This window comes from Desmodus rotundus, chromosome 3 (assembly GCF_022682495.2).
Source record: "Desmodus rotundus isolate HL8 chromosome 3, HLdesRot8A.1, whole genome shotgun sequence".
Classification (NCBI taxonomy): domain Eukaryota; kingdom Metazoa; phylum Chordata; class Mammalia; order Chiroptera; family Phyllostomidae; genus Desmodus; species Desmodus rotundus.
In genome coordinates this window covers 199,515,979-199,542,302 of record NC_071389.1, presented here as the reverse complement: position 1 = coordinate 199,542,302, position 26,324 = coordinate 199,515,979, and the positions used below count along the sequence as shown (strand labels likewise).

At 47.9% G+C, this 26,324-nt stretch overlaps 1 protein-coding gene across 1 annotated transcript in view; it reads right to left on the bottom strand.

Annotated features, from left to right (window-relative positions):
* Positions 1-26,324, bottom strand: part of ATXN10 (ataxin 10) — a 134,583-nt gene that overhangs the window by 93,713 nt on the left and 14,546 nt on the right. Inside the window, exons 2-5 of the mRNA XM_053919704.1 lie at positions 23,936-24,127; positions 20,120-20,202; positions 10,101-10,197; positions 7,970-8,128 (exon numbers count right to left, since the gene is read on the bottom strand). Of these exons, the coding sequence (XP_053775679.1) occupies positions 7,970-8,128; positions 10,101-10,197; positions 20,120-20,202; positions 23,936-24,127 (531 nt within the window). The remainder of the gene's footprint in view (positions 1-7,969; positions 8,129-10,100; positions 10,198-20,119; positions 20,203-23,935; positions 24,128-26,324) is intronic.

Genomic DNA, 26,324 nt, shown 5'->3' with positions numbered 1-26,324 from the left:
GTCCAAACGCTAACCGCAGAGAAAGACCTACGCGCAGATAGGTATTTACAGAAAGCTGTCTGCAGTGCAACGTATGGACATACGTTACAAATTACAGAAACGATACACTGATCTAATGACAGAGCTAGGGGACAGGAAAACGGACGGGCAAGGCCAAGGAGGCTGGAAGGTGTGTTCTGTGAGTCCCCAGTTGTAAGGTGAGGGGAGAATAGTAAACGTGACCAAAAACACTTGGAAAAATAGCATGACGGAAAGAACAGCAGTGTGCTCAAGTAACGATAAGCAATGAGACACTATTTGGGTTTAAAGTAGATTCAGAACTGAAAGTTCACGCCCTTGGACACTACGACTGGAAAGTGGTCCCCAGCTGTCAGCCTCTGTGGAACTCTGGGCTGGAGAAAGCTGCCCACCCAAGGTCTGAGCACTGAAGACTCATGTGACAGCCACACCTTCCCTTGTGACTTTGGTCATTCCTTTTCTCTTCCAAGAACAGCCTGGCCTTTGTTAATTTTTTCTATTGTGTTTCTGTTTTCCATTTCACTGACTCCTGACCTTATCCTTTACTACTTTCTTCTTTCGACTTACTCAGGGTTTACTGCGCTCTTCTCTTTCTATCTTCACAAAGTAGAACCTTGAGTCACTGATTTCAAACCATCTTTTCTGATATAAAAATGTAAAGCTATAAATGTCCCTCTAAGTGCTGCTTTAGCTTTATCCTAGAAAATTTTGTACTTTCGTTATCCTTCAGGTCAAAACATTTTTAACTTGCCTTGTGATTTCTTCTTTAGCAAATCGATCATTTAGATGTGTTAATTTCCAAAAACTTGGAATTTTCCTAATTTTTCTTCTTACGGTTTTCTAACGTAAGCTCATCGTGGTCAGAGAACATTCTCTGTCTGATTTCAATCCTTTCTGTACGGACAGAGACTTTCTAGTACAACACACGCAGTTGAAAAGAAAGTAGATGTTGCAAACGTGGAGACTGTGTTCTACAAACATCACTCAGGTGAAGGTGGCCACCTGTCTCAGGTCAAAATGGTCAGGGGTAAAGTTCCTTCTTTCTTCCACTCAGCACACAGTAAACGTCTCCCAATGAGTGAGGACAGTGGCCTTTCACTTCACAACCGTGAACTTCGAGGGCAGGAACACCCGTTGCTCACGTTCAGTTTACAAATCCAATCGGGAAAGAGGTATTCTGCGCGGTGCCCACACAGACACTGGCAGTTCTCGCTCCCCCACCTCGCAGGCTCACGCTTTACTGGACGGCGCTGACTGGCGATAACGAAGCACGTGCAAAGCAGCGATGAGGGGCGCTCTTCTTGCAACTCGGAAAGTGTCCTTCACGCAGCTGTCAGTTAGGCAGAAGTTTTTATGCAGTAGTTGCTGGCCTACTTTCTAAAAATAATACATACACTCTCCATTCCACAATGCTGCCTAAAGTTACACGTAAATTCCCACCTTACAGTCATAATTCACCCAGCATCTACTTGAGAGAAACCACAGAGGAAAACTTTCATAACAGAGACCCAACCATGTTCGATATTTTCTAAGTTACACACTTTGAATTTGTGATTAAATTCTTCTGCAGAACTATTTCCATAAATTCAGAAATGCTGCGGTAATACTGTATGAGGGAGGCCGGGTCCCACTAATCTAAAACCTGAAATGCTGAAGGACGTTTAGAGACTGTGGGTGATACTCTACCAATACTCCAGTGTTATGGAAAGTAGAGCACATTGCCTTGGGGAGGGTCAAAAATACATCTCCTCCACCAGGCAGAAGGAGGAGTGGAAGAGGCATCGGATAAACACATCTTCATTTCACAAAAAGAAAAAATGAGAGATGTGACCCTTTCCAAGTCCTGGGTTCATGTGTGCTCGTAGGCGGGCCGAGTTCTCCCCTTGGGCACAGGAAGCAGGCGCTGCACGGGAGCAGGGGGAGGCTCATCCCTCCCTCTGGTGCCAGAGCGGACACGTCCTGGGCAGCTGGTGGCAGAGTTGCTCAGTTTAATAAGGAAACTCCTCATTTAAAGGTGGTTACAGAGCAGCCAGAGTTTGCAAAGCAAGTTGTTGATGCCAAAGCACTGACCACGATTTTATAAGTTTCCACACTGGCTAAAAACCACAGTGCATGGGGCCCCTCTCCCCCTCTCCCCGTCTCCCACCCTTCCCGCGTACAGCCGGTTCCGAAGTGTGAGAACCCCTACGCAGAGACAGGCCGCGCCCATGGCACAGTGCTCCTGTGTCAATGCAAGGTGGTGAGAGCCACCTGACCATCAAGGAGAACATAGAAAAAGACCAGCAACGGCGACTCTGTTGTCGGGAAACAGGGGCATCCCTAACGTCAGGGTTCCCTGGAGGGAAATTTTCTAAAAATGAAAGCCATTTATTATCTCCATTCCCATACACAAGGACACAGTGTCAAAGCTGTGTTTATAACACAAATAAAATAAATTTCATTGACTGCAAAACCCTAGAAAACGTTTTTACACCTCAGATTATAAATAAAGAATTTGATTTAAACACACTCTTGAAAATGAATGCCACCCTCCTAGTTGCTTTGAGATCTGGGAACTCCAACCTCAGTTGCTTAATACAGCCCCTTGGACAAGGCTGACAAAGCTGCTGTAGCAAATAACCTCTTTCTCCTGCTAGTTAAGTACCACTTTTAGCGGGTTAAATGGAACATTAAGATAGGTCACCAAGAGTCTGATGATTTAATGACAATGCTTCTTCAGACGGAAAACAAAAGGGACGAAATCTCTGAAAATATACTAGTTGAATCCCCCAGATGCTGAACGCGAGGCACAGCCGGAATGCCGTCCCACGCAGGAGCGTCTCCACCGCCCTGCCTCCGCTGCCCGCTGGCAGAGCAGCAGCTGCTCTAAGGGTGAAGAGTGCAGATTCTGGAGTCAGAGAGAGCTGGGCTTGCGTCTCAGCTGGCACCACGGGCAGCGGCACCGGACTCAGTATCCACGCCAGGGTCCTGCTCCTCCTGCTTCTAGTAGTGACATCAGAACGCAACTCCAACCAAATAAGAGAAATTAAACAATATTTAACTTTGAAAGCAGTACAGACAATGAAAATGATTCTTTCATTCATTCATCATTTACTGAGTTCCTGTAGATGGCTGCCAATATTTTCCTGCCCAAGATCCCTTTTTCCTTCTTTGAATAACAGAAGATTTTCTTTCAAGAGTGAGCCCAAACCTGCCAGCAGGGGTTATCAGCCACATGGCCCCCAAAGCTCCACCACAGAGGCCGACAGGTGGCCCCCAGGGCCCCGGGACAAGGGGCGGGCCTGGGGTGAGGATGTGAGCCAACGAGGGCCGCTCGCACACTGTGCAAAGATCTGCAGAGATCTGGCGGGTTAACACTTCTCCCGAAGAGTATCTCTCTGTTTTTAACTCCCAAACTTCTCGAAACATTTGTCAGCTAAACTTTACAAAGAAAAAATACTTCCTTACATCCCAAAGTATTCCGACATGTCACAAAAAGATGTACGAGCAAAAAAAATCACAGGTTGCATCCCGTATCCATCGCAAGCCAGAACTGTGGGCAGACATTTGGAGAAGCACACAGAGCAGACTACGGTGTAGACGACTTGGGCGTGCACGAGAAACCAAACACCCCGCGGGACTCGCCGTGCTGCGGGAGGCTGCAGCCAAGCCACAGTGCCTCTGAGGTGGGCGTGCACGGGGCTCGAAGGGAGACTGCGACGGACCCTCTGGGAGTCTCTCTCCAAGGGCCCCAGGAACCACGTGAGCCTGAGGGAACTGAAAGCCAAGGACACCACCAGTCACCCAACTCAGCCTACAAAGACGGCACAGCAGGTACTTTTTCCATGCAGGGCCCCAGAGTGATACTTCAGGCCATGTGGGCCAAAGGCCCTGCCCCTGAGCCTGTGTGAAAGTAGCCACAGTTAATACAGAAGCTCATGAGCATGGTGTGTGGCGACAAAAACATATTTATAAAAACAGGCCGTGGGCTGGGTTTGGCCATGGACCCTAGTTTGCCGACACGTTCTCACAACCAATTACAAGCACTGTGGTGCTAGTCCCACATGGCAGCAACACACAAATGAGAAAACAAGTAAAATATGTAACTTTCAGTCATGTTGAGTGCTGTTAAGTCACAAGAAGAGCACCCTGGTACGGCTCAGAGGGACAGCAGTTCTTGTCAGGTGCTGGGAAGTTCTCTGTGAGGACGCACGGGAGTGGAGCCCGGGGGAGACGGCTGTGCAGAGACCTGCAGGGGGCCATGCTGAGCAGACGGAAGAGCAAGGGTCAGACTCTGGAAAGAACACAGCCGGGGCCTTCAAAGAAAGGTGGTGGGACCAGCTGGAAGGCAGGAGCAAGGGAAAAGGCGGTCAGAGCAAGGCGGGAGGTGAGGCAAGAGTCAGGACAGGACACGCACTGTATTTAGCCATGTGATACGCGCACCCATGTTTTTCTGCGCATCATACATGGATTCTGCCCAGGGTGTGTAATCATTATACACGTATATAATGTGCATCCTTATTTTTCTCTCAAAATTTTGGGCAAAAAAGTGCACAGTATACATGGCAAAATATGGTGCTTCAAATTTGCTCCTTGGTCTCTTTAGGCCAGAGAGTGGCAAGCTCTACAGCCGCCTTCTGAAAGGTCGCCCTGGGTGCTGTGTGGCGATGCAGAGGGCCCGAGGACAGGCAGGAAGGTAAGTGAGAAAGTTCGGGCGGCAGGCTGTCTACAGGAGAGATGACGGGGCCTCGAGTTGTTGTGGCAGGTGACCTCGGAACACGGTGTGCAGACGGCACTGATGAGCGCGAGCCAGGGAGAGCAGGGAATCAGAGCTGACACTCAGGCTCAGGGCCTGAGCAGGGTCCTGAACTCAGCGCAGGGGGACTGGAGACACCGGTCACGGAACCAGTAAGGACTGGCAGAGCAGCAGGCTTTGACAGTGCGGGGAACCCACAGCTTTCCTAAGTGTGAGATGTCGCTTATAAGTGTGCAACAGGAAGGCACACATGTAAGTCTGGAGCTCTGGCGAGAGGTCAAGGCCAGATGCACACACTTGGAAATCATCAACTTAGAAAGGAATTTTAAGCTGTGGAACTAGGTAAGGCCACGCCGGAATGAGCAATGACAGAGAAAGCATCTGAAGACTGGCCACGGGCCACAGCAACTTGGGGCAGATGCAAAGAGCAGGCGCTAGCCAAGGAGCAGGAAGGGGGTCCGAGAGTGCAACCGGCACAGAGCAAGACACAGCTGAGCCAGTGCCAGTGCGTCCCTCAGCCCCACTGTGCCTAAAAACCCAACAACTCTAGGACTTTTCAGTTCCGTAAGCCTGTAAATTCCCTTTTGTGCAGGCGCATTCTGAGCCAGGCTCCTGGCACTTAAGACTCAGGAGAATGATGAACAACGCCATGCCCTATCACACACATGCCAGCTACTGTCCCCTGGAAGGTCCGAGAACAAACAACACTCAACCCCCCATCAGGGAGCCCAGTCTCGCAGACTGGCGTTAAGTGCTATGAAATAAGGGTCCGTGAGGGACAGAAGGGGGCAACAAATGGCAAGAGGAAGGACAGTTATGTGTATCTCCTTAATATCTTTATGGGTAAGGAAACAGTAAAATTTATATGCATAGGGCAAGAAACACCCCTAGAGCAAAGGAGATAGCAATCTGGGAGTGAAATTTTGTCATGCAAAATAAATCAACTAGATAAACCAAATATGACTCAAAAGTAATACTCCACTCAGAGTCATAAATTCATTTTTGTAGGGAAACTGTGATAAAAGTTTACACTGAAAGAGGCCAAAACTAAAAGAGCTCATACCTCACCTTTGAATTCAGGCCTCCTCCCATAATTGGTCATTCTCAGAATACATAACAGAGTATAAAGGCGGAAGCCTGAAGTGCGGCCCATCAACCCTGCCTCTTCTCTACACTAGTTCTGAGACCTTGGTCAACCTGGGTGACCTTGACCTTGAGGCTCAGGGCTCTCATCTGCACAGGGCAGCAAAACAGTCACAGGATGGCAGCCAGGAAAACGAGATGCCCCCACACCACACCCTCCCATCACAGGGGTGGATGAGGCAGTGGTCCCACTGTGCACCATCCACCCGCCACCCCGGTAATGCCACAGGGACCCGCCCACACTTCTCTAACCTACCACCGTGGGGCTGTCCAGTTCTGAAGGACTCAAATGCCAAAATTCAACCCTTGGACCCAGCCAGGTTATCTAAGAACATAAACACATCCTTTACACCCACAAATGAGAGAAATAAGCATTTTTAGAAGGGCATTATCCCAATAATTCAAACTGAGCGGTGCCAAAGCCTTCCTGCCTACGCTTTCCTGTGTGAACCAAAACAAAAAGACCCAAAGGCACTGGAGCCTCACATTTGCCCCTTTCCAAGAAAAGACACCGAACCCTCGAACTCCAGCACCGCACGGTTTTGCGCTCCGTCGGCTCTCACACGTTGGGTGGTGGGAGAGCACAAACCGGGTTTTCTCTCTCCGTGTTCAGGGGTGGGTGCACATTTAACAGCAAAGAGTAACAACTGTGTTGGACGCCTCGGATAGTCTGTGGACCCATTTTTGTTTACCAGACGCAGAGTTCCTTTCACAGAAGTCACAGCTTTCAGTGAACGGACTGCAGAGACACACGTGACCACCAGGCTCCGTCCTTTGTTCCTGTCTGACCCCATCTGGTGACTTTGATAACTTGAACTTGAGCTAACCTGAAGGAGATCTTATATTTTGCCCTTTACAACGTTTGCCCTTTATTCCAGATGGTTAAAATACAGATCCAAGATACGTAGCAAATGAAAACAGAATCCCGCTACAGGAGTTTCTCTTAGGAACCGGACTCCAGTGATTCATCCATCGTGTCAGAAACACTGGATTCGGAGGGAAGTTTTCTGAGTCAAGCACAATTACATAATTATTTTTGTACCAACTTCTGTCTGGGTGCAAATGGTAGTTCAAGTATAACAAATGTTCAGAAGTAAAAAGTATTTTAAAATCAGGTATAATTTCAACAGAACAAGAAAATTCACACTAAAAGGCCAAAACGAGGCAAGTTCATGCCTCACTTGTGAAATGCAAGTGGGACCCCTGGCAGCTCGAGGCTCCCCGCAGAGACAATCTCAACCCTGACCACATATAGCCACTGCGCGAAAACCAGACACAGAAATAGATTTTAAAGGGAACAGGAGAAGAGCACTCATAATAAAAACAATTACTCCTGATGGACTTTAGAGTGAGGAAAGCGTCCATCCCTCAGCAGACAGGGCAATTACAAACGCACGTGCCTGACAACAAGGACTGAAAGGAGCGAAGCAAAAACCAACGGAACAGAAAGGGAGAAAAGAGGAAACAGCCCACCTTCAGGAACGAATGACTGGACAGAAGGCCGTCGAGGAGACAGAAGCCTTGAACGACACGCTAAGCCAACTGGACCTGACAGACAGCTACAGAACACCCCACCAAAAACAGAACGCACGGTATTCTCAAGAACATGGAACGTTCTCCTGACAGACCAGATGTCAGGCCATAAAACAAGCCTCCGTGTATTTAAACAGAACGAAATTACATGCAGTGTGTTCACCACCCACCACTACGGCAGCCAACTCCTCATCTACACAATGCCCGCAACACACACCAACCCCCACGCTCCGACGGACCCCCCACTGCAGCCACCAAGGTCTGAGGTCCGGTCTGCGTGTCTGCGCGCTGTGCTGTTCGGACGCCGAGTGCCCCCGCCTCCCCCAGCTCCAGCACTCCCCTCGTCCTCCGGGGACCCCCACGGCCACCTCCCTCACTGAGCCCCCAGGGTCTGCTGAGAAACTCTTCCTGCTTTGTCAGCACGCGCTGTTTTACCTTGCTGTCCAAGTCCTATAATCCAAGTTTTTACTTAAAATCTCTGTGAGGAAAGCGATCTGTCCGAAGGCCCTTCAGCAATCAAACCCCGAACGAGGTACTCACGGCCACTCTGACTCAGGCTGCTTCTGGTGAGCGTCTATGACATCGATCGCAATGTTGAGGTTTTCTTCCAGCTCTTTCATTCTTTCAGAATTAAGGGATGTGAACAAAATCATTGACGAGTAGGAAACAATTTTTTTGTCTGGATGATTTAAGCAAGACCTTCCAAATAAAGAAGTAAGTGTTAGCGCAGTTTAACAACACAATAAAATATGACTACAGCACATACATAATAATGATCCTATTAACAAATTCAGTAGGTACTGAATTTTTAAGGATTTAATGAAGAATTCCAACACTTTGAAACAAGTACATTACTTACTGTAAAAACAGCAAGTGTAAAATGAGTCACAGCACAAAGCATCCGCCAGCAGCCACGAAGGACAGGGTGTTTAAGGGAAGGCGGCACCCCGGCAGGAAGTCAACTCTGGAGGCAGGGGCCCCAGTGCCGGTCAGCCCTGGCCCACCTACCTATCGCCTCGCGCGCTCGGGAAGCTCTCGCCTTAGCTACTGCCGATGCTGTTATGGGTCATGGACAATGGCAGGATTTCGTTATTCGGTTAAACTCCCTAATTTCTTCTGGAGAAGGTATTATTAGCCTTATACTTCAGATAAAGGATGTGTTGACTGCAGCTGCCCAAAGACACAAAGCCAGTACCAGCCAAAGCTGGAATTCAAATCTGGTTCTACCTGTCTCCGAGACCCATCGGGAGCAATGTCACCGGACCTCACGCCGTGGGCTTTCTGATATAAAAACAGAACACAGGATTGAGACCTGCTCAGCCTACCTCACAGGGCCTCTGGGGCTGAGGGAACGGAAGGGAAGCACCACGCAACCTACGCCTGCTCAAGGGCCCCTCGCCTGCGTTTCCTTGACACCCGTGTTTATCTGGTTGGGTCAGTTCTTGGGCTACAATGCGTGCGCCTGTCTCTTACCTCCCCACCACAGCACGAGCTCTTTGGGAGTACTAAAGTATCTCTAAGTTGCCCGTATGGCACGAATCTCGCTCAGAACCTGGCAGGTATTAAGCACCCAAAATGTTTTTAGAGGAATGGATTCCAAAAAATAAGTAATTTTTATTTCTGTAGCTTGAATCTCACAATTCTTTCCTTCCCCCTAAGCTCAACTACAGTAATCATAAAGATAACGGACACAGAGGTGCCTCCGGCTCCAATTACCTGCAGGAACTTGAGTGGCAGTTGTACTCAGTGAGCCAAAAGTAACATGGGAGTTCTGCTTTACAGGTGACCGAGACACACCTATGCAACCAGGGAAGGCAGCAGAGAGCAGGCAGCAGGTATGTGAAGAGTGCGGGCTCTGGACCCAAGAGACGCGTGGGGTTTACACCCGGCTCTGCCAATGACCAGCACCCACATTGGTTCCCTCATCTGTCCACTCACCTGCCACCACTTACCCGGCAGGGCTGTGCACAGAACGGGGAAAATATACAGACAGGCCCGGCTCAGGGCTTCCAAGCAACAGCTGCTATTCTGCTGCTTGTTCTGTGCTGCCACCAAAGTCACCCCATTTGGTGGCAACACAGCCGGATTAGAAGCCAGGCCTCTGCTCCCCAACAGGGCTTTTCCCCTCCCCATCCCAACTCTGTCCCCTGCCTACCTTTTCCCTCCACACACACAACTGAGGAGGAGACAGAGCCAGGTGAACGGACGCACGCCAACAGTTCTCCACATTGACCAAAGCGTGCAGCACCGTGATGAGCACACGGGAAGGGCTCAATGAACACGGGACTGACTCGTCACCCACACTTCAACATTACAGCTTTTTCTTATAAATTACCGTGTCCATTAGAACAGTATTTCTCATTTTAACCCAAACTTTTACTTTCTTAAAGTGAAACTGACATACAACAAAGGGCACAAATCAAAAATCAATAAATGTTTAGATATGTACACACCACTGTAACCAGCCCCCAGATCAGGCTGCAGGGCATTCTCAGACCACCCCACATGCCCCCCTCAGCCTGTACTGAACCCGCCACCGCCTACCCAGGAGAACCACAATCCTTGTTTCTACTAGCAAAGGTTCGTTTTTCCTGTTTTTGAACTTCATTAAATGGAATGATATTAGCCACTGTCTTTCAGAAGTCAGAAAAACTCTTAGCAACATACTCACAGGAAGAGTTCCGGGAAGGCGTGCACCCAAACGAGAGCCTGGGAATCCTCGTTCCGCGAGGCGATGTTGCCTAAAAACTGCAGGCCACAGCGAAAAGCTGAGGATTTAGCAAAGCAAACAAGATACACGATTAAAATAATTTTAACACAAAGAATAAATACATCTTAACAAGAAATATCCCCAATGTGATTAAACAGAAAATTTGTTAGCTTCTTGTAACTACAAAGTTCTCTCGCCACAATGCAACTTTGCATGACATTAATGTTACAATGCCTTACCAAAACAGAGCACTCAGCCAAGTTCACTAACTTTAACCGATCTTTAAAAAGATTGTAAATGTAAACACAAATATACAGGTGACTACTGAATACACTAAATACTGGAGTACATGCCCCAGTTTTTAAAAAGCTACACTTAGACTACAGCTTTTAAAGTTAAAGTGTGGTAAAAATGATATACTAGGCCAATACCAGCCTGCAAAGAACATCACAGACCACTAAAAATCAGACGTAATAAACCTTAAGGCTAATGCTTAAGGCAAAAAAGCATTATTGGCGATTTCTGTAAAAAGTAATTTCAGAATGACTTAACTCACCAGAAAGATGTAACAATTTTAAATTGGAACGACCTTGTAACACGGCCTCAAATACATAAATGAAAGAAAGTAACACTGACCAAAGTATGGAGCATAGAGAAAAATCCACATTAAAATGGACATTTATAATACACCTTTCTCAGTAACTGCCAGAATAAGCAAAAACACCAGCATATTTAAAAGATCTGAATATTATTTATTAACAACCCTGTTGACATGTTTAGTATATTTCACCAAATAAAAATGCAAAATATGGGCAAAATCTAGAATGCTGGCGACACCAAATGCTCGTGAGGATGTGAACAGGGGCTCTTTTCATTCATTGTGGGGGTGGGGGGGGGACGCGGGGCGCAACACAGGGCAGCCGCTGTGGAAGAGTCTGGTGGTTTCTTACAAAATGACACACACTCTTCGTGCACAGTCCAGCGATCATCCTGCCTGGTGTCCACCTAAGGGAACTGAAAACCTACGTCCACACAAAACCCACATGAGAGGTTCATAGCAGCTTTGTTCGTAAGTGCCAAAACGTGGAAGCAGCCAGAGGTCCTTCAGCCAGTGATGGATAAACTGTGGTCCATCCAGTCAATGGGACAGTGTTCAGGGCTAAAAAGAAATTATTAGCGAGCCATAAAAAGACACAGAGGAAACTTCAATGCATATGAGTAAGTGAAAGAGGCCAATCTGAAGAGGCTACACACTGTGATTCCAACCCTCCGACATGCTGGAAAAGGCAAAGCTGTGGAGATGGTCAAAGGATCAGTGGTTGCCAGGAGTTAGGGGAGGGAGGGAGGAGCAGGTAGAGGAGAGGGCAGGGAAACTATTCTTTACTGCACTACAATGGCAGACACACGTCATCACACATTTGTCCAAACCCACAGAATGCACCGAGAGTGGTCCTTAATGCAGACTATGGCCTCCGGGGGACAATGACATGTCGGTGTGGGTTCACCGCCTGTAACAAAGGAACCACTCTGCGGCCAGGTGCTGACGGCGGGAAAGGTTGTGCGGGTGTGGGGGCAGGAGACACGAGAAATCTCTGTATCTTCTCAATTCTGCTGTGACCTAAAACTGCTCTGAAAAATAAGGTATTATTTTTTTAAAAAAGAAGAAGAATAACAGCAAAATAAAACTGTTTAGGGGCCCAAAAGAAAAAGGAGACATAAGCTCAATTCCCAACTTAACGTGAACCTGCAAAGTTACCTAACCTTCCCAGGACCCCGCGTCCTCATCACACAACAGGGGCGGCAGCGTCTCCCCCGCAGGGCTCCTGAAGGGCTGGGTGTGACTCGCTGCAAGTGCTGAGTGTGCCGCCGGGACCCGCGAAACGCCCACCTGGCCACCAGTGTAACCAGCACGCATCATGCATGGACTTGGTACACGCTGGCTTAAAAAGTCAGATTTTCAGATTTTAAATTAAAACATGTGTTTGGTCCTGTGGTCAGAGACTCTACACGGACACTCCGAGTGCTCACTGTGTGAATCCGCACCACGGAGCAGGACAGACCAAGACACACAGAGGCTCCCGGAACTCGACCAAGGCCACACAATCATGGAGAATCACAACTCTGGAGCTGCGACGGCAGCAACCCAATGTGGGATGAGTGTCACCTCATGATCTGCAGAAGCGCCACTTGGAAGTCAAAGGGTATTTTATTAATAAAAAGGGAATTTAAACAACTGCAGCATACACAGCCCCCTCAAGGGCACTGGGCACACCAGCAACGTTTCACCACCTGCTAGAGGAACAGACAGCGCTTCCCAAATGAGTTGTAAACTGATACGTAAGTTCACTCACCACACTGGAACTATACTACAGAAACAAATCCCCCAAGTAATTAGAATAACCCCATGGTCTACAACTAAGAGATACAGTTCTAAATAATCCCTGGGGGCAAAAAAGAAATCACGAGGGAAGTAAAACACTGCAAACCAAATGTTAACAAAAATACTACAAACCGAAACTTTTGAGACGTGGCTAACCTGGAACACAGAGGGGAGTTTACAGCTTTAGAGTACCTGCACTGGGAAAGAGGAGTGACGAAAACAAACGAGCTAAGCATTCTTTTCAAGAAACTATGAAAATAGTTTCAAAACGAAGAAAGTAAAGATGAAAGCGAGAAAGTATTAAAATAAAAAACAATCACAAAACAGAGAATACTAACAAACCCAAAACTGATTATTCAAGAAGCCAAATATTGATCAACCTTTGAGAAGATCACTCAAGAGAGAAAAGGCACCAATAACAGAGAAAAACTTTCAGAAATGAAAGAGCATATGGCCACAGATCTTGAAGACATCAAAAAAAGAAAATCTTAAGATATTACAAATAACATCATGTTGAACTGTTTGAAAATTTAAATAAAATAACCAAAACGCTAGAATATAACTAACAAAAACTGACTCTATAAAAAATTCTGTAGAATATTCAGGAAAAGCCTGAAGAGTCCTCTAACCATTAGGGAAATTGAATTAGTAATCCCCAAAATATTTCCTCAAAAAGAAGACACCAGGCCTAGAATGTGGCCAGCTCACACCCAAGGAAAAAATAATTCCAATTTACCCGCGTCTCCCAGAGAACACTAAAAGGTGGAGTGGCATCCCCAGCCGGTTTTATGAGGCTGGCGCAGCTGTGAGACCCCGGTCAGAATAAAATAAGGGCAGTGTGGTCGGAAAGGAAAGTAGCACTGACGGTCCTAAATGACCTGCCAACCAAATGCACCCGTGATACGTAATGTGACAGCGCAGAACTCGTACCTGCACTGAAAGCCACTTTAACATGAGAAATCACGATGTATGATCGACCACATTAACCTGTAAAGGACGGAACCACATGATCATCTCAAATACTGCAGAAAACATATTCGATGAAATTTAACACTAATTCACAATTTAAAACAAGGCAAAAACTCCTAGCCATCAGAGAACAGGAGGCTTCTTTAACCTAAAAAGAGGTACCAACAAAAAAAACCCCCATACCGCACACGGTAATTAACAGCCAGCTGTAGAGAACAAGAGGGCTCCCTCTGAAGGGAGCGGGCAGAAGGGGCCTGGGCCAGCGCTCCTAGCCGGCCCTGCACGCTCCTAGCCGGCCCTGCACGCTCCTAGCCGGCCCTGCACGCTCCTAGCCGGCCCTGCACTGAACACCTCAGTCGGCGCCACAACGCAACAAAAGGCCCGAGAAGCGGAAAGGAAGCTAAACTGCCATTTTACCCCCAACAGATGAAATGTCATTTCCAGTCTACGTAAAAAATACATTTTAAAGCTATTAAGTTGTTTGAATTAATAAGAGAGCTTATAAATGGTGCTGGGTGCAAAGTCAATATTTAAAAATGCATAATACTTCTATACACAGAAAATGAGCAAAAATCAAGAAAAGACACCATTTATAAAAGCACCAAAAATACAAATAAAAATGTACGCCACTAAAAAGTTTTCTAAAAATAAGATTGATATTAAAGTAGAACGAAGTAAGTGGAGAATTATACCCTGTTTACAGATTAGAGAACTACATTAAGCACCGTTCCAGTCTGAATCACAACAGGTGTGTGTGTGCATAATTTCACACACCAGAGGATGTGTCTAGCTTATGAGTGTGTGATCTGAGATGATGTGACAATCCGTGTGAAGGTACGAAGGGCCAAGCAGAGCTGAGATGCGGTTCGAAGCAAAGAGGCGAGAGGATTTGCTTTCACGGGACAGGGAGCAGCTGCGCTGAGACAGTGCGGTACTGGGGCAGAAGCAGGGAACCAAAGCAACAGAACAAAACAGAGCAAGAGGCAGACGCAAATCTCTGCTGATATGTAGTTAACGGCAGATGAAACAGCAGGTAGTAAGTAAGAGTCTTTTCAAAAACAAGGCTGGGACAACGGGGTGTGAGTAGGAGAAACGAAAATTGGATTCTGCTCACACACAGAGAAGATTCAAGTCCATGTATTAACCTAAATATAAAACAGTAAAAAAAAGGAAAAAAAAACTAGAATAAGAACTATTTTTAAGTAAGACTCATAAAATGCTACCATAAAGAAAAACATTAATAAACCATATTGTATTAATAGACTGCATTACAGTTGAGAACATTTTTTTTCTCAAAAGGTACCACGAAGTTTAAAGCTACAAGAACGAAAACTATGCACAGACTAGGAAAAGAGACGGAACATGTAACTGAAATAGGGATTATACACAGAATATATTAAAAGAGCTCTTAGAAATCATTTAAAAAGACAAGCAATCCAACAAAAAAAATAGGCCAAAACACCAAAACCCTGAAAACCATCTAATAAAACTAGACAGACGAGGCAAAAGGCAAGGGCACACACACACAGATGAGAAGCGCCCGACCCCACGGGAGAGGCCTGGGACTCCGCTCCACACCCCCCAGCCCAGCAAAAGGACAGTCAGACAGAGCAAGGTGCTGGTCTGCTGCAGCGCACAGGAGCCCAAGGCTCTGTACAGCCCTCTGTCCCCGACTCCAGGAGCTCCGTTACTCATACTCAGACCGCGTGCAGGATGTTACCAGTAAGGGCCTCTCGGCTCCAAATAAACCCTTCAGTGCCTACTCTGCAGACGGACAGCTGGGCCCTTCAAGTGCCAGCCTGGGCAGCAGCGGGGCGGGACGAACTCGGGGGAGCAGCATTCCGTCTCCCACTCCCCCAGCCCCACCCCTGCCGCACCCCAGGCTTCCGTGGTTGGCAGTTCCCTAGTGTCACCTCCGGGCTTCTCCAGCGATCAGCCCCGGCAGAGCAGGCCAATGTCTTGGGGCACTTCGAAGCACATGCCGAGTCGTGGTCCCTCCCTGTGGACGCCGTCCCCCTGCACCCCATGACAACCTTATGAGGGAGGTATCAATAGTCTCCCCCCTTTACAGGAGAGGAGACCAAAGTTCAGTCACTCATTCAGGACATGCCCCTCGTTAGTGGTTTAAGTACAGCTGGCAAAGAGGCCCTTCCTGGGGACGGGGCTTACAGCTGATCACAAGAGGTCAAAAGCCGTCAGAGGATTGAGATGAAATGAAAGACTTTGCCCCAACAGGCATCGGCCAGGAGACATTCTTTGGGGCAAGTAAACTTCCAAAGACCTTAAACTTTCTAGATTTCCACTTTGCTAGAAGAGAGAAGCCAGCCTACTGATCTAGCCCCAGACCTCCGTCCTCTGACCTCGGACTTCCGCAGGGTCTGGGCCTGTCTTTCACACCCTGTGGCCGAGAGCCTGGCTGCTGGCTCCAGAACGTCTGGGCAGAGCAGCTGTGAGGCCCAAAAGACAAGGTGCGCCCCGCACCACGCTGTTCGCTCAATCCTACTACTAACCCAACAACTGGTAGTGCAAAGCGAGGTGCAAAACTGGGGCCAAAAATCAGAACACTGAAATTAAAAGAAGTGTACAAAGAAAATGATGAGCCAAGAACTTCAAAACTAAATCAGTATTATAATTGAAAACAAAGGCACAGGATACAGAACTGCACACGCACACACATGCCCATATGTACAAATACTGAAAAATGACTAAAAAACAAGTCAAGTGTGTATTTAATGTAGCCTGCACAGGTAATGAGGATTGCTTTTCTTTGGACTTTCCTGAACTTTTAAAAGTTACTCTATAATAAAATTATAAAATGTTTACAATAAAAAGCTGTTCATGTTTAATCATAAGATGTTACAGTCTTAAATAACATTTATATTTCTACTGAGTATTTAGAGTATGAACACTCAAACCTTGTAAAATCTAACACACGAAGGGGGCAAGCGCGTGTGCCGGTCTGAGAGCCGGCCGGCCAGACAGCTCCCCGCGCCACTGAGAGCGGGCACTCTGCCCCGGAGCGCCGTCCCGGGAGGAAAAGGGTCAGAGACGTCCCAGAAATGCGAGAAGAAAACGCCGGACAAGTACAAATGACAGTTTACTTTTACCAAACAGGTCATCAAATGATCTTTATGTAAATGCTGCAGATGTTACAAAGCCCCTCAAAAATCCCAATATTATTTTTACAGATTAGAAAAGAGCAAAGGCCAAAAATAACACCAATAGTTCAATTAAAATAACTCATGCTTGTGTTTACATAAAATTTGATGAGCATAATATATTCGTCACACCGCTGTAATTATTCTCTGAAAATAATACTCTAAATATTATTTTGACAATGTAATTATAGTTCTTACCTCAAAAGTGGTTAACGAAAAACTGGCACAGGCAGCCTGTTCACAGCCTCCCGAGAACAAGGTTCTCACGGAGAACGGCACAGTAGAACGGGCACTTCGTTAGGGGCCAGAATACCGCTTAAAAGATTTGTATCAGGTTCGAACTAACACACCATAAATATTTTTTTTAAGTTTCACTGTTGAATCCAAATTTTATTGAATTCCAAATAAAATTCAGTAATATCATTAGCTGCCTTTTTCAAGAAGGTGGTGAGAAAACTCAACTTGTTTTCCTTCCTGCCTCAGGGGAGCCTCCAACTCTGCTTACAGACACAGGGTCTCTACTGGAAATGGACACAGCTGAAGCATGAGAGACCTCAATAAACAGATGCCCCCTACTCACAGACTGGGAGACAGAGTGCCCACAACGTGGCACCTCTCCCCCCACAAATCTATAAATTCCACATAATTCCTAGTATCCACAATATAAAAGTAACTCTTACAATTTGAGTAGAAAAAGACAAAGAGCCCAATTAAAAACTGGGCTGAGGACTTGAGAAGCTATTTCCCCAAAGAGGATTAACAAGTGGCCAACAAGCACAAGACACACTCGGTGTCATTAATCATTAGGGGACTTCCAAAGACCTTCAACTTTCCAGGTCTTCATATCCACCAGGGTGATTATAACCTAAATGAAGGGAAACAAATTTTGGCCAGGATGCGGAGAAACTGGAACCTTGTACATAGTGGGTGAAAATGTAAAATGGTTTGGCTGCTGTGGAAAAGTGTGACAGTTCCTTAAAAACGTACATATAAAAGTAACCCAGCAACTCCCCTCTCACGGATATACTCAAAGGAGCCGAGGGCAGGTACTCAGACAAGTGCGGGCACAGGCATGTACTTACAGGTGGCGCAATAGCTGGATGGCGGAAACTACCCAAATATCCATCAGCAAATGACCGGGTAAAGAAAATGTGGCATGAGCATTTAATGGAATATTTTTCAGGCATTAAACATAAAGTTCTGATACATGCTACAACATGAATGAACCTCAAAAAATACTGTGCTAAGGGGAAAAAGCCAGACAAAAAGATCCTGTAATTCCGTGACTCCATATTCAAGAAATATCGAGAACAGGTGAATCCACAAAGACAAAACGCAGACTGGTGGCTGCCGGGGCTCCAGGCAAACGGAACACAGCTGCTCAGGGACACAGGGTTTCCTTTCGAGGGCACAAAAATACGGCAATTAGACAGAGGTGGCGGGTGTACAACCCTGTGGATGCATTAAAATGCCACAGTTAAAGGTGGTTAATTTTATCTTCTATGGATCTGGTGTCAACAAAACGTGGGAGAGCGCAGAGCACCAAGAAGATGGACTGAGGGGGACATGGAATCGGGGAAGATGTTTTGCAGATGGAAAACAAGAGAGCGTGTTGTACTTTGGGGAACCGGAGAAAAGAGGGAAGAGCCGAGGAGGCCAAGAGACAGGGGACAATTTCAGGGAACGAGTGTCTGCGTGCGTGAGTGGGGCGCCCGGCCCGGCTGATGGCTATTTAATCACAGCGTTCGCTCGCAGGGCACTTCCTCTGGGTCTTATTTCGGGGCCCATCGTCACAGGAGAAACCTACTGCCCACCACGGCTCCACCGGGCTGCCAGGGACACACATCCACCACACGAGTGGTTGTCAGCAATTACAGAACGCAGTACATTCTGAGCTCTCTCTGAATCGCCATGCCACACACAGACTCCAAAAATAGCTGCCTTTCCATGCAAGGGAGTAAAATCTGCCTCTTACGGCTGATTTTTAACTCCCCAAGTTGAGCACTGAGGCTTCCGTTTTATTATGAAGTGGAGTTAACAAAAATAACTTTATAACATCTTTAAAACACTTTACAACTAACCCTACATCCTATCAGTTTCTTGAGAATATTTGAAAACTTACTGCTGTTTTACAAACACTTTGTAAATTTTTAGATAACTTAATTCAAAAACAATTACGATTTCCCAAAGGAAGAATTCTAAATCATATAAAAAGATGTGGGAATTTTAACAAATGAGCTTTAAATAATAAGACATCACAGAACAGAATGAGAATTAAACCGAGCCAGGCAGCCCCCACCCCCAGATTTCACCCGGTTCACTCTGTGCTGCAGCTTCTTTGCCTGTGAAGGGAGACACAGCAGCCTGTGTATCCCCAGGAAGGCAAGTATGCCTCATTTTACGTAAGTGTAGGCATTAAGAACTACATATACTGAATAAATCAGTTTATAACTCAAATCCTTTAAAATATAGCTGGAGATGTCTCACTTAAAGAAGTATTTGTTGAATTATGTTATACTTTCTTTATTAAAAAGAATTAACTATATCTACTTATAAACCAGATATTTACATTGAAATTTTCTTACTAAATGCCTTAAGTTTACCCATAAAGTATTTCAATTCTTTGGACAAAGATATCATATATTAAAATTCTATGTTTTTTAAATATAATGTTAAGATAATAACCCAAGTTCAAAGGAGAAATATTGATGCAAACAGGTCAAGAACCAAAAACACCCAAACAAGTCCAGGAAAGCCTCCTGGCCTTCAGAACGAGCAGCGCGGTTTCCCCCCGGCCCCCAAGGGCAGCCACTAACAGTCGGAGCTGACCTCCCGCTGCACCGGTGGCATTCCAGACTTCCTTCTCTGGCATCGGTAGTGTCTGGCTCTCCTCAAACGGAATGTCAGCACCCTGAGGGCAGGGATTTTTGTCCCCTGTGGTCACTGTCCCACCATACCAAGTACCTCCCTCAGGACCTGCCCTGTGTGACTGGCTCCAGCCGCACTACAAAGCACCACAACGGAGGGGAAGGTGTGGGCAGGGTTGGGCCTCCCTCCTCGGTGTGCACACGGCCATTTCCTTCCTGTGTCCCCACATGGTCCTCCCTGTATGTGTCCGTGTCCTGATGTCCTCTTCTTACAAGGACACCAGTCACACTGGACTAGGCCACACACATGACCTCATTTTACCTTGGTTACCTTGTTAAAGGTTCTGTCTCCAAATATGGTCACATTCTGGGGGACCAGGAGTCAGGACTTCAACATGTGGATTTGGGGGAACACAACTTAGCCCACAACAGAGATGAGCAAGCAGTTTGCTGCACCTTTTCCTACAACACCTCTTTAACATCACCAGCAACATCGCCCTGTATCAGCACAGAGCATCTGCTGTAATGAATGACGTAACACTCAGAGGGCTGGTACTCAAACCCCTCTCAAAGGTATAAATAGCTCACAAACCGTACTGCAGTTACCTGTCAGCAGCGCCTCCTGTTCCGCTCGCAGTTCCCGAAAAAGAAGAATCAAGTCCACAGCTACGCCGACTGTATCCAAGTTCCTGTACCATGTTGTAAAGAGAGACAAAGTTAGACACCTTCCTAAGCCTGCATGTCAAATGGTCCAAAAACAGCGCTGAACCTACTGGTGACAGTTCCTGTGGCCGGCCGGACAAGGTCCTCCAAGGGGCCCCATTGGGCTCCCCGAGCCCGTGATTGTGTGACCTCCCAGGGCAAAGGGGACTTCACAGTCAGGGGTGTATTAAGGATGCTGAGAAGGGAAGAGCGGCCTGGGGTATCAGGTGGGGCTGATGGGGTCTCAGGGTCCTCATAAGAGGAAGACAGAGGGTCGGAGTCAGGGGCGGGGGTCTGAGCCGAGGAAATCAGGCAGCCTCTTGAGGCTGGGAAAGGCCTCCAGGTGGACTGCTACGCATTGACCCATTTGACCTTCTGAGTTCCAGACTGTAAAATGATAAATCCGTGTTGTGTGAAGCTGCTTAGTTTCAGTCATTTGTCATGGCAGCCACGGGAACATACAGATCTGGGTGGCAGAAGCGGGGTGCCGCTGTAACAAACACCTAAAAGGTAGGAGAGGCTTTGAAACTGGACAGCGGGCAGAGGCTGGGAGCACTCTGAGGAGCGTGACAGGAAAGCCCACATCACCCTGAACAGACTCCGGTGGAAACCTGGGCACGGAAGGCCCTGCAGGTGAGGACTCAGCCACGAAGAGGAACATGTCACTGAAAACAGAGGAAGGCCATATTTCTTACACGGCCGTCAAAGCCCAGCTGAACTGTGCGTGGAGGCCAAACACATGCACAGTAAACCTGGCTATTGTAGCGGGACAGATTTCTAAGCAACTAGTTGAAGGCCTGATTTCTTTTTGCTGCTTAAATGTGACAGGGAGAGATAAATGAAGGAACATAGAGGGAATCAGGTCTCCACGGTTTCGGAAACTCTCAGCTTACCCAGACTGCAAAAGCGCCAAAACTATAGGACTGCCAGGAAAAGGGTACTCTGGGGAGAGAGCCATGGATGCAGCTGGCCAAGCCCGTGCTGGTGGCCGTCCCCTTAGTCACCTCAGCACACACCAGCAGTAGAGATGGCGTTACCCACGAAAGCTCTCTGGTGGACCCTCTCGTCTAACGTGAACCCCCATGTGAGACCCACGGGGATTCCAAGAACGTTGCACAGGTCGAAACTGCCAGCTTGGACAGAATGCACAGAGGCAGAATGAAATGAAAGGAGGCGGTCGGACTCCCAGAATTCCGCAGGTAGGAACCAGGCTGCCGACAGCACACAGCGGCTCTCCCTGCTCTGAGGGCAGGGCCAAGGGCAGAGCCTCCAGCTGCGCCCTGAGATCCAAGTTTGGCGGAGGCGATTTTGAAACTGCTTACAACCAGTGACTCCTTTTTCCCTCCATTTCCCAGCACCCCCCCCCCCCCCCCCCGCTTCTCAAGGGTGATGGCTAAAACTGTCCCCCTACGCCTGTCCCTCCACTGTATTTTGGAGTCAGAGTGTTTTCTGGTTTCACAGGTCCTAGAACATCGCCACACCCACGCGCCACGTGCTCCTGGCAGCTGCTCTCGCACTGCCAGGGGGGAGCACGACACTCCGGCAGAGATCACAACGCTGAACTGTTCGTTAGGTGGCCCATTACAGAAACATTATAGCGACCCCCGCAACAGGGGGTTATATACTTCCAAGGAGAGCTCGCTGCTTTCAACAGTGTTCTCTGAGTGCTTCTGGAAATTTCATAGGACTCCGACCATTCTCTTTGCTGCAGCAGACCCCACCCACATTTCCTGGCCGAGAATAAGCAAGTCCACACGCAGTGCGTGTTCACACAGGTGATGTGACAAGGTCTAAGCCTTAGCAGTGTCACACCTTTTGACAAACCCTTTAATAACTTAAAACCCAGAAAAATACACCTTGGTTGTAATCTGAACTTGACAGGCTCAGAAATACGGGCTTCATTTAAGGTTGGCCTTGAAGCCCGTACAGAATCTGTTGTGTTTCTGACTAGAAAATGTTTTTCTATGAGAGCTAATGCCCCAGATGGATGGAATTTCCCTTTAAAATCAACAGTGAGTAAATACCAATCTAGAACGGAAGAGGCAGGAAAACTAACACGATTTAATTTTCTTTTTCACTCCAACCCGACCCTAGGCTGCACACAGCCCAGACACCGTGGCCACCCGGAGCACAGCCCTGCCAGGAGACCGCTGCCAGAGCACTTAATTTTGTGATGTTTGGGCTTTTACAGTTTACACATATCACTTCTGCACTCAAAAAAGAAGTAAGGACATAAAGATTGTTTCCCAACAGAGCAGCATCCTGAGCGTTTGTTCACTGTGCTGTCGCTCCCCGAGCAGGGGCAGACGCACGGCGTGTGCCCGAGCCGTGTGCATGGGCACCACCAGGCACTTGACAGAAGTAAACTCGCTCAACACTCACGACAATCCTAGTGGATGACACCGCCGGCCCCGTCTGACAGAGGAGAAAATGGCCCCGTCCAGGGATGGCAGCGTCTCACCGCACAGGGGCGGGAGCGTCTCTGGACAGTGACGGCGCCGGCTGCTGAGCTGAGCTATCACCTGAGTCACAGAGAACGTCCCTGGGCTCTTACTGAAGGGCTCGTGGACCAGTCCTTCATCAGCATCCCTGACCGGCAGTTCTTCTTTGGTAAAAATAGAAAACAGCAGCATACTACTTGAGTTTGTGCTCAGGATACACAAGATACTGCCAGTCAAGCCCTTGGGTTACGCAGCCTGGGCTAAGCGCGGGCTCCCAGGCTCCCGGTCAGGCAACAGAGCGCTCACATAACCCGCCAGCCCACGGCCCATTTCTGCTCTAAGGCTCTGCCCCTCCCCACCCCACCGCACTAGAGTGCCTCCCTGCCTAGAAAGGGACAAAAGACACCTGCCTCTGGCCCACTCTTCCAGCACATGGCTCGTTACGTTTTTAAAATGTTGACTATTATAATCAAGATTATAATTGTTTCTATCCATTTATCTGCAAATGGATGGCAGTTTGGTTTAGAGTTGAAGTTAAACAATCCTAGCTTTTCCCCCCTCTCCTTTCATCTTAAAAATCCCATTAATCACATCGCAGCCTCAGGTATCAGAACTGTCTAGGCAGCGCAGGGCGTCCCTGAAGTGGCTTCTGGAGCAGCCGGCTTCACCCGTCACAGCAGTGACAGGGCGGCCTGGAGGCTCGTCTGCATGGAGCTCAGGAAAGAAAGGCGAGTATGCTTCTGTGGCTTCCGGCTTCATCGCAGGTAAAAATGTTTAATAATAGCAGATTCCATAAAATCAAAGAGGGAAGGTGTTCCGTTCTGGCAGGAGAGAGTAACATGCAAAAGGACACGCACAGGGCTGAGCAGTTCCCTTGCTCAGCTTTTAACCACATTATAAAGTGGGTGGAAATGAAGTGGGCAACTTCTCGCCCTCTTAAGGATCTCTTAAGACAGGTCACCTTAGATGCTTACAAACTGTGCTCCCTATTCAAAGTAAACACAAGCAGGACCTCGTGGCGCAACGGTAGCCTGTGTGACTCCAAAGTACACACAGGGGTCACTCCTTAAAACAATGAAACTAAATGAAACGTTTACTACTAAGAGGTCCCGAGCAGGCAGGTCCTATCACATGTTATACCACCCTGTACGCGGAGTACTTCTCCCGGGGACACGTAAGGCCCAGACAACGTCTCACAGACGGGCCAGCGGGACAGAACTGGCACGCATGCACGCAGAAGTGAACTGAGAGGCATACAGGTAACGACAAAGAGCACTACCTGATGGAGTTCTGGTTCCCAGGACACTCTATGCAAGCATTGCGGAGACACCGGAAGCATTCTGTTATTAGCTGCAGACTGGAAGCCAGATGTTCCACCTGGGACGGGTCCCTGCAGGCCAGCTCAACGGCGTGAGAGGATTTCTTTAAGATATCCAGGACTCTCTGGAAGATAGTCCTGGGCGCAGTTTCTCTGAAAAAAGACAAAACTGTCACAAACCAGAAAAAAAATAACCGAATTTCCCAATGTCCTGTCCAGAACACGGCCTGTACTTACTCCTGAGGGGTGGTGGGCTAGGCCTGTCTGGGCCAGCTCCCTGACTGACAACACAAAATAAAAGAGCTACCTACGCTGAGTGCTACATGCGGGGCACTGTCCTTGCCGACCTCTCCCTGTGGTGTTATTTAATCTTCGCACTAAGCCAGACTGTCCTGCCCATTGTACAGATCAGGTAACTGGAGCAGAGGGGTTTCGGCACCTTGCCACGTCCACAGGCAAGCACTGGCAGAGCCAGCTCCAGCTGCAGCAGTTGGGCCTCTGCACCTCCACTCCCGGGGCCAACCCAAACCCCACCAACAGGGGACTGTCTGTGCCTCTGGGTCTGCCCTTAATTCAAACGGAACAGCTACATTTCGTGCTCCAGACAGAGCATGCAGCCGTGTTCTGTCACCCCATATGTACCTAAAGTACAGTTACGAGAAGCGATACTCACGAAGGGCCGACTGCCTGGGACAAGTAACCGATCCATTCTCTAGATACGGAGAAGCTGGCAACACTTGCGTGGAGTGGGAGAGTATGTATGTGTGTGCCCCCGCGTGTGTAGGTGTGTGTGTGAGGGTATGTGCATGTGTTTGTGAGCATGTGCATGAGCACGTGTGCACAGGCACGTATGCATATTCATTCAGCTACATGGATGGGGGAGGGAGATGAGAGAAACAGGAGAGAATGCGCTCCCCCATGGAGAATGTGCGCCTGGGCGGGAGGGGCCTGGGCCGGGCCCCAGGCATCGCCATCCCCACATGCCTCTCATGCCAGGAGGGGGCCTGCACTGACTGTCATTCCAAAGCTATGAAGGCCAGAATTTTCTGTGCCACAGAGCACCTAATGCAGGCCAGCTTCCTCATTCCACGACTCCCCAGAGAAGCAGCCACGTTCCCACGTTAGAAGAAATATTGCTGTGTGGGGCAATGTGAGAGATTCCTGCAGATTAATTCTGTCCAGACGAATTTTCTGCCGTTGCTCTCACCCAATAGCACAACACCCCACCTGTCGCCCTGGATTAAGCCAGAGCATCAGGGAGCTGCGCATTTACACAGAGCTGCTGACCAGGAGACACCTAAGGCGCTGGGCTTGCCCAGGCGCTGGGAAGACCCTGCCTGTCCCTCCTTTCCCGCCCGGAAGAGACACTTCCCTCCTTGAGCTTCAGGACCACGAGCACTTGTGCTCCATGTGGTGTTTCTGCAGCTTCTGGGGAATCACCATGCATCACACTGATGGTTTCCATCTGGGCGGGGCCACGGCTGCAGCCAAACCCGGAGCCCCTCTTTACCACTGTGGGTCCCACCACGTGACTCTAAGCACCAACCTTCTTCTTCCCACCTGGCCTTCCCTTCTCTCCAATCTCCCTCCTTATCTTTTATTTTATTCAACTCTATTTATTTTTTCAGGTGCTTCAAATTTGTTTTGGGAAAGAGGCAGAGTGTAAATTAATCAATTAAAAATGGAGAAAGCACACATAAAATAATTTGCCGATACCTCCCTGTGGATCATGGAGCTTTGACTCAATGTCACAGAGGTGACTGACCAAATAAAGGAAAAGCTCGATAACCGTATAAAGCAGTTAAGTCTGCAAGCCATTTTTAGGGACAGCATGCCATAGAAGAACATACACGAACATTCCCAAGAAAGCTGTAAGGATACTAACTAAATACAGTGCAACATTAACATGCTAAGAAAATACCCAAGAGCTCTTTCAAAGAATGCCACGAGTGAGCCCGATTTCCACAACGAAGAGGAAATGTATTATTTAATCTCACAAATAAAAGCAGAGCTCCACAACTTCGGTAACCTACAGCAAGGCCTCCTCTTCCCAGTAAGATGGCTGAGAAACCTGCGTTCGCACCTTTGATAAAGAAGTCAATTTCATCTTCCTCCAGCTGGTCCTTTGCAAGTTACCTCTCACACAGGTGTCACCTTCCTGCTGTGAATGGTATTCCCTGACGTCACTCTTTAAAATCCACTCTTTAAAATCGTACCGTTCCGCTGCCTCAGAGTTGGTATCCAGCACAGCAAAAGCTTCGGGATCAAACTCCAGGAGGCTAAACAAGACAGGGCACAGCCTTGCTCTCGGGAAGACTAGGGAACAGATATGCCAACAACAGAACAAGTA